At 45.6% G+C, this 13639-nt stretch overlaps 1 protein-coding gene and 1 pseudogene across 1 annotated transcript; one reads left to right on the top strand and one right to left on the bottom strand.

The window, feature by feature from the left end:
• Window positions 1–1193: 1193 nt before the first annotated feature.
• LOC147986426 (uncharacterized) lies at window positions 1194–4207 on the top strand (annotated as a pseudogene).
• A 5363-nt stretch (window positions 4208–9570) lies between these two features.
• LOC147986427 (uncharacterized) lies at window positions 9571–11416 on the bottom strand. Its single transcript, XM_087542002.1, has 3 exons — window positions 9992–11416; window positions 9701–9850; window positions 9571–9591 (listed from the first exon to the last, which is right to left on the bottom strand). Exons 1-3 carry the CDS (start codon window positions 11414–11416, stop codon window positions 9571–9573), a joined length of 1596 nt encoding a protein of 531 aa, XP_087398128.1.
• Between the last annotated feature and the right edge of the window lie 2223 nt (window positions 11417–13639).

Below are 13639 nucleotides of genomic sequence, written 5' to 3' on the forward strand. Positions count from 1 at the left end.
GGCTTTAAGTGATGTGCATTACCGAGAGGGCCCAGAGATACCTCTCCGACAATCGGAGTGACAAATCCTAATCTCGAAATACGCCAACCCAACATCTACCTTTGGAGACACCTGTAATGCTCCTTTATAATCACCCAGTTACGTTGTGACGTTTGGTAGCACCCAAAGTGTTCCTCCGGCAAACGGGAGTTGCATAATCTCATAGTCATAGGAACATGTATAAGTCATGAAGAAAGCAATAGAAACATACTAAACGATCGGGTGCTAAGCTAATGGAATGGGTCATGTCAATCAGATCATTCAACTAATGATGTGACCTCGTTAATCAAATAACAACTCATTGTTCATGGTTAGGAAACATAACCATCTTTGATTAACGAGCTAGTCAAGTAGAGGCATACTAGTGACATTTTGTTTGTCTATGTATTCACACATGTATTATGTTTCCGGTTAATACAATTCTAGCATGAATAATAAACATTTATCATGATTATAAGGAAATAAATAATAACTTTATTATTGCCTCTAGGGCATATTTCCTTCAGACCATGCCAAGCAACATCGAGTGCAATGGGACCCGGGTGGTTGTTGGCGGAGGCGACTTGGGGTCAAGCCGCATCTGATTGAGGGGGGATGTTAGGGGCCCTCCTTACCTATATGGGCTTACCCCATCCAGCTCATGGGCTGGCCCGCTTGAGAACCTCCAGGATACAAATACGCAAGAGGAGGCGACTAAGGAGGGCATCCAGTGGATCACGGACGAACGGGCGGCTGTTCCTTTCTCCTACCTTCTTCTTTCCCCTCGTTGCAAGCTTCCTCTGTTCTTCTCCTCCATCGTGTAACTCCTCTGTAATCGCTACAATGTATTGCTACTCATGAGAGAGATCGATCTATACAAGCTAGCTACCATCACTACACTTACATCTGGTATACAGAGCCAGGCACTACCCTTCCCCTAATTTTTTCTCACCACCACCATCCGACGGAATCAACCATGGATCCGTTCCTCCAGGAGTATCTCGAGCGGCTCGGTGCCAAGCTCGATGCCTACACCAACGCCGCCAGGTCCCTCGCCTTTAAACTGAACACCCTTGACGTCAGTTGGGCCACCAGTTCACCCGCCATCGTCCACAACCCACCATCAGCGACCATTTTGCCGGAGAGCACAACCAACGCATCGGCGCCCGTCCCGGACATCTCCGGCTCCACCACCAAGGCCCAGGAGATTCTCACGGTCGCCCATGATGCAGCCTCGGTGTGCATCACAATGGTGCCCGTCACATGTTTGACGGAGTGCTCGACCCAGGTTGACACCACCGACAGCGTCGACGAGGTCCATGACGCCGCTACCTCCGTCCACCTCGAGCCCACGGTCGACCCGATCCACCAAGCAGATGAGCAGCTCGCTCCGGTGCAGGCAACGGCCTCCATCAGCACCAACACTCCCTCTTGTGCCGAGGTTGTTTCTTCCGTGACGAGCAAGGCGGACCACAACGTCGCCCTCATCATCCGCAGTGACCCTGCTCCGCCGGTGCTGACCATGTGTTCGACGGATGGTCTACTCCAGGATGGCGAATGGCTAAAGCCTGTTCATCTTGTGGACATGAGCAAAACCTCGTGCCTGCCTCCGATGCAGTAGGGAATCGGGCAGCAACCATGGCCACCACTTGTGCGAGTGAGGACCAAATACATCAGACACCTGTTCAGGCCCAAGCCATGGCCGTCTTTCAAGTTTCATTCAGGTACAAGGTATCAGGAGGAGCCATGTACATGTATACATTGTCATCCGCATGAATTCAGTTTTGAACTCGGTAGGAGGCTATACAGAGATGTGGTTTTCCCTCCGTTTTCTTGTTATGAGGTGATTTCCGTGGAAGAGCACTCCAGTTGCTTGTCAGTTGCACAGTTGCAATCTAGGCGTCCACCGGATCGGGCACCACCTGATGCTAAAGCATCGAATGAATTGGAATTTCTCAATGTGGATATCTCTGCAAGTTCAAGTGTTGATGCATGGTTCAGTCTACTGAGAAAATGCATAAGGAAACTCACAGTCTGCTGCGTTATCTTCTGTGTGCAATCCTCTTTGGATTTCATGCTCAAGATGTACAGCCTAGGTTTGGGTTCAGTCCAAAAAATGCTAAACTGAAGCGACCAGTGCCATCTTGTTCTTGGAATTGCCGAGCAATACAAGTGTGGTTAGAACTATCCAATGATCTTGCTGCATATCTGAATTCATGGACAACTAGTACATCTTGGCATTGCAATCAATGGCTTTCAATTGTTACGTTTGAGTGGTTTTGGGTTCATGGAAGTGAAGGAGAGGTACTTATCCAAATGTGTTATGAGCTACTATCAAATCCGATTTTGTCTCTATGGTTAAACTGCCCGCCACAACTATTACAACGCCCGTATTGTTGGTTCCCTTGTGCCATTTTGGCTGCTTGCCAGTGGGATTCAGTGGGCATTTTTGCACATTATGATAGCTTCTGGGCATGCTGCTCAGCACAATATGTTCTTTTCTCTGTCCGTGACACATCTCAAATGGCTTTCAGTACAGCCAGTGCACCTATCAGGCCTATCACTCGGCAGCTGAACAATGGCAGTGGCATGGAGAGTGTGTTAGAACTATCCATAGAACAATTACAAGGGGAAAAACCTTCGTGTACTATCCTAGTACATCCCTGGCCGGGCTTCTGTACAAATCACCAGTCATATGCATGGAGGCCTTCCGTTTCATCTTATGTCGTACGCGCTCAAGGGAATGTGCGGCTTAAGCTACCCTGGCCATCATTTTCCTGCGTCTATAGAGCAGTTCAGTTCGGAGATGATCCCTCCCTTGAAACCTTGTTTGCTAGCACTTATCTGATGGAGAAGCACATTTGGTTGCCTGAATATTATGCGCAAGTTCCGTTGAGGCAAGCTCCTGAGGACTGGGCGTTCTTGTTCTAATTGAATCGGCAGCCCCACCTTGCATATTTGGGAATGTCAGACGCCAGTCAGAATAATCTGTGTAATTATACTGCGCATACAATTGATTCGGTACAGCGCTTGGTATTGGGTATCTCAACAATTATAAGGGCTGGTGCATGGTTCAACTCGAGATGCAATGAAACGAAACATGGGCCAACTGATACTAAAACACATGCAAGTTCCAGTTGGGCAGAGTTGAAGGGAATTATTTGCACGGGATTGGAACTCAGGCACTACAGACCGTGGGAGAATTCAGAGACCCCCTACCTAAAATTATTGGCACTTATTCAAGTACAACAATCAGGTTCTCATTTTTGGCCAGTGAAGTTTCTATCCACCGATGTTTATGCACATGAAGCTTGGTACTACTGCATTCCTGACACTTGTATCAGGAGAACCCTCATGGAAATTGTGGGCTCTTGTTCAGCGAGAATGTGTATCCCCGCTATACTTGAAGATGCTTCAGGGCATCACTGTGAGGTTCCCATCTGTGCAATTATACAGGCCGATGGTGATCAGTGCAAGTGTGAGTGGAAACTACAATGCTCTTTAAGCAAATGGCCAGATGAAGTTGGAAGAGGCCAGAATGGCGACTATTGTATCCCCTTGGATTGTTATGCATGGGGACTGCTGCATCCTAATTGCTATCAAGAAGTTACTCAAGGAGGGAGGGGCGACGGAGCTCATGCTGGGCATGTTTGCTGCATCTACTACACTTACTACGGTGATCAAGACCCATGTGGCCATAACAACTACCTCGACACCTCCCGTCGGCAAGCCTTCGTTGGCCACCACTACTACCTCTACGGCGTTGAAGTCTACATCAACTACAGCTACCACTGTGACTTCGACCATGCCAAGCAACATCGAGTGCAATGGGACCCGGGTGGTTGTCGGCGGAGGCGGCTTGGGGTCAAGCCGCATCTCATTGAGGGGGGGATGTTAGGAGCCCTCCTTACCTATATGGGCTTGCCCCATCCAGCTCATGGGCTGGCCCGCTTGAGAACCTCCAGGCTACAAATACGCAAGAGGAGGCGATGAAGGAGGGCATCCAGTGGATCACGGACGAACCGGCGGCGGCTCCTTTCTCCTACCTTCTTCTTTCCCCTCGTTGCAAGCTTCCTCTGTTCTTCTCCTCCATCGTGTAATTCCTCTGTAATCGCTACTCTGTATTGCTACTCGTGAGAGAGAGAGAGATCTATACAAGCTAGCTACCATCACTACTCTTACATGTTTATTTTCTGGTTCGGCTTTCTATCAAAAAAATCTTTTCTTTTCTTTTTCCCGTTTTTCTTTTTCGTTTTTTCTGCTTCTTTTTATTTATCTCTTTCTTTTTTCAACTTTATTTTCCTTTTTCAAAAAGTGTTCAGAAGTTTAAAAAATGATTGCATTTTTCAAAAATTTGGTCAAAATGACTATAAATGTTTCTGTTTGCAAATTTTTTGTTAAACAATGTTCAAAATTCAAAAATTATGAAAGTTTCAAAAAATGTTCACATTTTAAAATTCGTTTAAAAATTCAGAATTTTTCGGAAATTTCAAAATATGTTCTAATTTCCAAATTTTGTTTTTTTTATTTTCCATGTTTTCAAAAATTGTTTGGAATGTTAATTTTTACTCTGAAAATTTGTCCGCAATGTTAATTTTGTTCTCATTTTTTCAAATTTAGTTCAGCTTGTTCGAGTTTTCAAATGTATGGGGTTCAAAAATTGTTCGCAATTTTTATTTTTGTTCTCAATGTTTCAAAATTTGTTTAGAATTACATAATGTGTTCCAATATTTCAAAGATTGTTCATCTTTGCAGAAAAATTATCATTCTTTAGAAAATGTTCACAGATTCAAAAGATGCTTATGCATAAAAAAAACTTTGCGGTTTTCAAAAAAATGTCTGTGTTTCCTAATTTCGTTTGGAGTTTTAAAAATTGTTTCCATAATTGTTCACATATTAAAATTTATTCAAATTTCAAAAAAATGCGGAATAAAAAAGGTTTGGAATTCCAAAAAATTATTTTTGCCGAGTCAAATCAGCGGAGCTTTTTTTTTCCTTCTTGAAGTTCAATTTTTATCATAGGATAATATGAATATTATACCTTGTTCCATTAAAACACTCAAGGGGTTATAGGATATATTGGGTGTAGAAGTAGGCCAACAGTTCTATTGGCAAATAGGAGGTTTTCAAATTCATGCCCAAATACTCATCACTTCTTGGGTCGTAATTACTATCTTCCTAGGTTCATTTGTCATAGCTGTTCGGAATCCACAAACCATCCCGGCAGACGGTCATAATTTTTTTAAATATGTCCTTGAGTTTATTCCAGACTTGAGCAAAACTCAGATTGGAGAAGAATATGGTTTCCGAAAGAATATTCGGCATTTAAATTTTATTTTCAAAATTTTCAAGAAACATTCAATAATGTTTAAAGATTATTTTAAATGTGGCGCTTAGGTGAGAACTTAAACACATAACGTTTCCATTAAATTGAAAGTAGCAGACGGCTCGAGTGACTACTGGGATAGGTTGTGGACCCGTAAGGGCCAGTTCTTTTGGTGGCTTCCAGAATAAGCTACAATAAACTACCCCCTACCTAGCTTATTCTAGAAGCTCAATCAAACTTATTTTTTTAGAAGCCTAGTAGTTAAGACTTGACTAGTAGGCTTTTAAAAAAAATTGGTTGGGCTTTTAGAATAAGCTGGGTAGGGGGCAGCTTATTCTGAAAGCCCAAAAAAGCTAGAAAAAAACTGGCCTTAAGTCGGTTGTTCGATTCCTGGCACCGTCTCGCTTTTTTCTGCCATTTTTACGTCGCACTTTCCTTTCATTCATTGTTAGTGGACCGGCCCAGCCGCGGGTCCTCTGTGCGTCTGCGTGCTGTTGGACGCAAAGAGGGTCCAACAGGAGCTCCTGCCAAATACTTCTAATCACCTTTACGTCGTAAAGAATTTCTCGATCGGTAGGGGGGGGGGGGGGGGGGGGGGGGGGGGCTTTGGCTGAATTGATGACAAGTATACCATTAGGCCTGGGCGTTTGGTGTAACCGAACCGATCAGACCGGTTTTCCGGGTAACACAAAATTTCGGCTTCTTTAAACTGCAGACCGATCGGTCCTTCTAAAATTAAGTAACCGATATTTTTCGGAACCGATAATCCGGTTCGGTCATTGGTTTTGACCGAGCAAAACCAAAGTTCACGCGTACATAAACTAATTTTCCTTTTTAGCGTGATATGCCGCTCGTCCAAAGGAAATGGATGGCAAGCTGCTGCCTTTATAGTGTTGCGTGCGCTTCCTTTCTCAATAGCCAGTCGAGGTGGTACTAAACCAAAAGCTGCTGTTGTGTTTGTATGGGCCGACTGCTAGTACAAGTTTGGGCCTTAACAAGCGCGTACGTGAGAACAAACTGAGACATCGAAGTGATTAGAGGCCTAGCGATACGTTGGGCCTGCTAAGCCAGTTCGGCAGGGTTGGAAATACTGGGAGGAGCGAGGCGTGTTATTTATTTTCGGTTTTTTGTTGTCTCAAAAAAAAATTATTTTCGGTTTTACTTAATAAAATCTTCGTGATGTTGCCTCAAAAAAAATTCATTTTCGTTTTTTTAGGCTTTTTCGGTTAACTAAGTGTAAAAACCGAATTTGCTGAATAAATTTCAGTTCTGCAGAATTAGTGACCGAAATAGGAACTGTAATTTTTGGTTTCGGTTCATTCGGTCTCGGTCCCGGTTATTTCGGTTTGGTACATCGGTTCTCGGTTAATATGCCCACCCCTATATACCATCATGTGTTCTTCCTCCAAAGCCCGGCTGATGGTTCCTCAGAGTTTTCTTTTCTATACATCATGTCTGCTCCAACATCGTTGTGTACAGCCTACAAAATCTAGGCCTATTTACTACAGAATACTCCATGTTGTATTTGTTTTGATTTTTTTGAATTCATTATACTTCAGGACATGAGCCTGGGCACCGATGCAGATGAGCCTGGGCACCGATGCACTGTACTCAACATCGAAAATCCATTTCTGCACCCGAGCTCATCTGCACCCACGCTGACAAAAAAAATCAAAACAAATACTAGAAGAATTCAAAAAATTCCAAAAAAAAGTTGGACGGTAGAAAATTTGATGCGTGAGGCCCGCTCCAAATTTCAAATCATTTGAACATCTGAGAAACTCTCAGCAAAAAAAAAGACAAATCGAGTCAAAACGGTATTAACTACAGAATCTAGGCCTATTTACACAGTTTCGGTTTGCTAATACCATGTGTCTCTGTTCTGGCGCTCCTCGTGTCCTGAAGTATAATGTGCACCAATTGTCGCTGCATTCTTCTTTTTTCCTTTGTTGTACGCTTTCCAAGTTCGGTAGATAGCTCTCTTTCTTTAATTTCATATTAATTCTAAGTTCTAACTCTTTTTTTTTGCGGGGAAAAAACCATGTATTACTCATTCAAAAGGTCTTTACAATTATCTTGCACCAAATCTAGGACACTGGGAGGGCCCGATCGTAACCACGTCACAGTTCTTTGACTAACTCTAGCAAACTTTGCTAAACAATCACTAGCTTTATTTTAGCTACGGGATACATGAATAATACACATCTCTCTCAAAGTTCTAAGGTACTTGATCTCATTCACTATGGAGGCATATACTGATCTGTCAATTCCCTCCCCCTGGATCATGGAAACAGCCATGAGCGAGTCCATCTCCATAGCAATGGGTGCTTCACTTCTTTGTAATGACAACGACAGTCCTTCCATACACGCAGTAAGCTCCGATTCCAGCGCATCCCGGCATGAAAACAGCTGCCTACACGCAGAGAAGATAATACCACCCACCTCATCTCGTAGGATCATACCTGATCCGGCAAAACCACCGGCGTCGTAGGACCCATCAGTGTTCAGTTTTGCCCATCCTCGCTTGGGCGGATCCCACTTCAATTCTGGCTCTGTTGTACAAACTCGAGGGGGTTTAGCAATGAGTAAAGAGCTCATCTTGCCCTTCCGGGGGTCCATATCTCCATTTACTTTGATTGCAATGAGCGACTCCAAGTAGCTCTGAAGAAATCTGCATGCTGCATTCACTGGTGGGGCAGACTTCTGATGCACCACCTCATTACGCACATACCAACACCTCCAGAACACAAATAGTAGCATGCTGCGTGTGGTTTGGTCCAGTTTTTCCAGTAGCTGAAATAACCATTCTTTGCCTGTGTACATAATCATTTCGATTGCTGGCAATTTCCACACCTCCGACATGGCCTCATATAGTTGACGAGCCAGCGGGCACCGAAGAACAGGGTGGAAATTATCTTCAGTTTCCACAGCACAGACCGGACACAGACTTGATACTTCAAGCCCTCGTCTTTGTTTGTTCTTCCACGTTGGGAGACTGTCCGTACATAACCGCCAAGCAAAATTCTGAACCTTGGGAAGAACCTCTGCAGACCATACCAATTTCCAGAGGGACCTATTGCCCTCTGGATTGCTACTCGAAGATACCACATTGCTTCTGTGTTCCTCCTGAAAGGCCATATCATAGGCAGATTTTACTGAGAACTGACCGTGACGCCCTGGGCCCCATGCTATCACATCCTCCTCCTTCCTTGGTGACGCTCGAATTTTCAGAATTTCCGTGACATCAGCTGCAGCAAAGTACCTCACCAACTGATCGTACTTCCAGGAGCCATTATCATACAACAGATCAGCCACAAAACAGACGCGGCATCGACCTTGTGGTGAGATCGGCCTGAAGGAGAAAGGCCGGGGGATCCAATTATCTCTCCAAATTCTAATACTCTTACCATTCCCGACCCTCCATAGCAAACCCTTTTTCAGCAAGTCCAATCCATGGCTTATAGCCTGCCATGAGGATGTGGCGTTCCCCGAGAAGACGGTATCCTCCAACTTCCCGTTAGGATAGTAACGTGCTTTAAGAACTCTCGCGCATAGACTGTTCTGCCTAGTGATCAATCTCCATGCTTGAAGTGAGAGCAGAGCTTGATTGAATATACGGAGGTCTCGGAATCCAACTCCTCCTCTTGATTTAGGCTGGAGGAGATAGTCCCATCCTTTCCAATGCAGTTTCCTCTTGCCTTTCTCTGAACCCCAATAAAAATTCCTGATCATCCTTGTCAGATCATCACACAAGGAGAACGGTAACTTGAAAACCCCCATGACATACGTTGGTAATGCTTGGGCTACCGATTTAATGAGTGCCTCTCTTCCCGGCTGCGCTAAATGTCCATCCCCCCATTGTATCAGACGCTTTGTTAAACTCATTTGTGAGTTCTGAAATTTACCCTTGGACATGCGACCCTCTGGCGTAGGAAGACCCAAGTACCTTTCCTCAAAGAGTGTGCTGGTCACCTGAAGGGTAGTCCTGACCTGATTCTGTACTGGTTCCGGGCATGAAGCACCAAAAAACAGAGAGCATTTGTTATAATTCAAGAGTTGACCAGTTGCCGCACTATACATATCCAGTGCCTTTCTCACATGTAGGGCCTGTTCTTGAGAAGCTTCAAAGAACAAAAGAGTGTCATCCGCGAACAATAGATGTGAGATACCCGGCGCTCTTCTGCATATCCTAACCGGTGTGAGGACACCAGTTGATACTTGTTGGTTTAAGACCGCAGAAAGACCATCTGCCACAAACAAGAACAAAAACGGTGATAAAGGGTCACCTTGCCGAAGCCCACGCGTCGGTGCAAACGAATCCAAGAGGGTCCCATTTAATTTAACAGAGTATCTAACCGATGTGACACACGCCATAATCCAGTCCACCCACCGGTCTGAGAAGCCCAACTTTTGCATCATTTGCTTCAAGAAGCCCCAATCCACCCTATCATATGCTTTGAAAAGATCTACCTTGTATGCACAAAAGCTCTTCGAAGGGTCTTTTTCCTGTTTGATATAATGGATACATTCAAAAGCCACTAGTGCATTGTCCGTGATCATCCTCCCCGGAATGAAAGCACTCTGTTCAGGTAAAATAAGATCATCCAACAACGGGCGAAGACGGTTGACTAAACACTTGGAAATCACCTTGTATGTTACATTGCAAAGACTTATGGGCCTGAAATCAGAAACCTTAATAGGATTAGAAATTTTTGGAATGAGCACAATGGAAGTATTATTCACCCCTTCTGGTATTACGCCCGAGGTAAAAAATTCCTTTACTGCAGCCAGAATACTCTCCTTTAGCACACTCCAGTTGTGCTGAAAAAACCGGGCCGGAAAGCCATCCGGACCCGGGGCCTTCAAAGGCCCGATTTGAAACAGGGCATCCGAGATCTCCTTGTCGCTGAATGGCGCACAGAGCTTGATATTATCCTCTGCTGACACCACTCGAGAAAAAAGATCCACAACAGTCGAGGGATCAATGTTCGGATCGGCTTTGTAGATGTTGTGAAAATATTCATTCGCAATGCGCCCCATTGATGCCATATCCGAGTAGACCACACCAATGCTGTCAGACAACTCCTTAATCTTATTCTTCCTGGCCCTCCACACTGCCTTGCTCTGAAAATACCTTGTGTTTCTATCCCCCTCCTTGAGCCAAGTAATTCGAGATCTTTGCAACCACATCATTTCCTCCTGGTACAATAATTCATTCATCTTGTCAGTTACACTTCTAATATCCTGCATGTCAGCATTCATATTCATAAGCTCCTCCAATTGCGTGCGAGACTTAGCTAGCTCCCTCGTAACATTACCAAACTTCTTACTCCACGATCTTAATGCTGACATTGTTTTCGAGAGTGCTTGCTGCAGGTCAGCCATGCTATCAACCGAGCCAACTGAGTCCCACGCGGTTTTGACAACTTCTGGCAACACCGGATCCCTCTCCCAAAAAAGTTCGTACCGACGAACGCCACCACCTAGTGGTCGTTGTTCCTCCTCTCCTTTGAGCACCAAAACCACATGATCAGAACATGGTGATGGAACATGTTTAACCAAAGCATAGGGAAACAGGTTTCTCCATGCATTACATGCTACAGCCCAATCCAACCTGACCCTCACGTTTCCGTTGCCGCTGCGCTTGTTATCATATGTAAACGGAACCCCGGAGAAGCCCAAATCCACCAACTCGCAGACCTCCAAAGTGTCTCTAAACGCCAACATTTGTGGTTCTGGTCTTGGGGTAGCCGAGAGATGTTCAAAACTCCAAAGTGCTTCATTAAAATCACCTATTACAAGCCATGGAAGATCGCAAGTATTCTTCAAACTCTGAAGCTTCGTCCACATGAGATGACGATTTTCAGTGCGAGGTTCTCCATACACATAAGTAACTCTCCATTGGGTTCCACCCTCATGCATCCTCACTAAAGCATCAATATACCTTTCCTCTTTAACAACCACCTCCACAACACAAGACTCATGCCAGTAAAGGGCCAGACCCCCGCTCATACCATTGCTGTCCACACCCTCAAAGCCCTTAAGGCCCAATCTTGCCCGGATCCTTTTCATCTTGCTAGCCTTCTGTCTAGTTTCACATAAGAAGATAAAGTTGGGGGAATGCGACTGAGATAACGTCGCCAACTCACGAATTGTCCGGGTATTCCCCCCACCCCGGCAGTTCCAACTTAAGAAATTCATTGGACCCGGCGGTCCTCACACACGGAGGCCGCCTCATTCTTCTGGTCAGGTACCACTTCACTTCCTTCCTTCCCCTGCTTCCTCCTTTTAACGATTGGGACTTTGCCCGGGGTGTGAGCAGCACCCCCATCCACTTGGCTTCCCATACCACCGCCATTTTCAAGCATCAACACAACATTCGACACTATGCCGGCAGAATTTTGTACTGCCTGCCCACTACCATTCATCGTGCCATCTTCAGCAATAAGCCTCTTACGAACCCTCCCTCCTACATCATCAACTTGCAGATTATTATCTTCCGACTGATCAAGAGTTTCATTGGCAAGTCCTTCTTCCCGCCCTCTCCCGCCGCCATTAAACCTCATACTGCCTCCATCCCCTCTTCCCCCAGCGCCGCCTCTTCTCCCCCCACGCCCAGCACTTCCTGCAGCAAAGCTCCCACCCCTCGCACCAGATCTACCTCCTCGACCTACACCTCCTCCTCCTTCGCCCGGTTCATTATTCCAGTGGAGCTAGTCTCCCCATTCGCACGAGCTAGGCAAGTGAATGTCATCTCCGCACTCCTCAACTACATGACCCATGCATCCACAGAAGAAACAGAAATCAGGGAGCTTCTCATAACTAACCGGGTATTTCTTCCTCTCCTTCAAAGTGATTGGAACAGATCTCACAAGAGGCTTATACACATTAACAAACACTTTCACCCGTAGATAACTCGATGGGTTTATCTTTCCTTCATTCACCATAACCGTAAACGGTGGTTCTCCAACCTTTTTAGCAACCTTTTCCGCTAACTCCTTCTTCCTTGTCAGCCCATCCGGAAGGCCTTTAATCCTTTCCCAGAGCGGGTACATGTCCAGAGCATACTCTGCTACGTTTGTGAATCCATCATACTCCACCAAAACTACCGGATCCCTTCGGAATTGCCACGGCCCCCTTCCATTACACATTTCCAATCTCCCAAGCAATGGCACTGTGCAAGGAACAAGTTCGGACCTTTGATGTTAAAAGTGATCCCTTGGGCACATGCCCATGCGTTCCTCATCGAGTTCAATAGTGCCGAGTGGCTGAACGGCCGCATGGTATGAACCCTAAACAGCGCTAACCACCTCACATCCCTGATCAGCTCCTCCACTTTTCCAGATAGATCCAAATCCTCCTCTTCTTCACCATGTAAGTTTAGCCCTTCAAACGCATCCTCAAGGGCCGGATCTGGGCCATAGTGATCCCATGCTTCCTCTTCGTCCTCCCCCAGATCGGACATGGCGTGATCCGCCTATGCATCCTCCTGGGCCCTCTTCGGTTGCTGGCTCGTGCTTCCCAATCCTCCCTCTCCATCTGCTATCTTATCTTCCTCCCTTCGTACTTTCGCCTTTCCTCCCAACTCCCTCCTTCCTCCTTCCAACTGCAACAGATCCGCCATGCAACCCCTACGCAGCGAACCACCTCGAACGAGCGAACGAACCCGTCGGAAAGTGCAGGTCTTGCGGTGTTTGGATCTCGTGGACTCTGGCGGCGCCGCCAGAGGAAAAGGTAGACCCTAGAAGAGAAACCCTAGGACAAGGTGTATATTAACACAGAGCAAATGATAGTTTTGTTTCATAATTCTAAGTTCTAACTCATAGCTTTTGATTGCAAATTATGTTACAGAGTTAAAATTTGTTTACTCATATTTTTCTCATAGCTTAATTTTTCCATACTCATATTATTTTTAACTGAAATAGCAATAAATTATTTTTCTGTTGTCTGATTGCATAGCTTCCCAGATGTACGTCAAACTGTCGATGCTTTTTAAGGTGTGGGAGCTATACGCCTGGACTTCGTGGACCCCAAGGTCTCGAAATTCAACGGCGAGGAGGTGCACCGGGTGATCCGCGTCACGCTTATCTGCACCCAGAGGTCGCCCCATCGGGAAAAAAATCTTATGCGACCGGGTCGCATGTACCCAAACGGGAGATCCTCTTCAGCATGCGACATCTGGCAGACCGAATCTCAAAGCATCCGCTATCGTTCTTGATTTTCACTCCACCTCGATTCTCACGTTCAACCGTCTCCGTTCTTCCCTGAATCCAGATCACAGACGACGGCGCAGCC

The sequence above is a fragment of the Triticum urartu genome, chromosome 2A (assembly GCF_056163025.1).
Source record: "Triticum urartu cultivar PI428250 chromosome 2A, HENAU_Tu73, whole genome shotgun sequence".
NCBI lineage: Eukaryota > Viridiplantae > Streptophyta > Magnoliopsida > Poales > Poaceae > Triticum > Triticum urartu.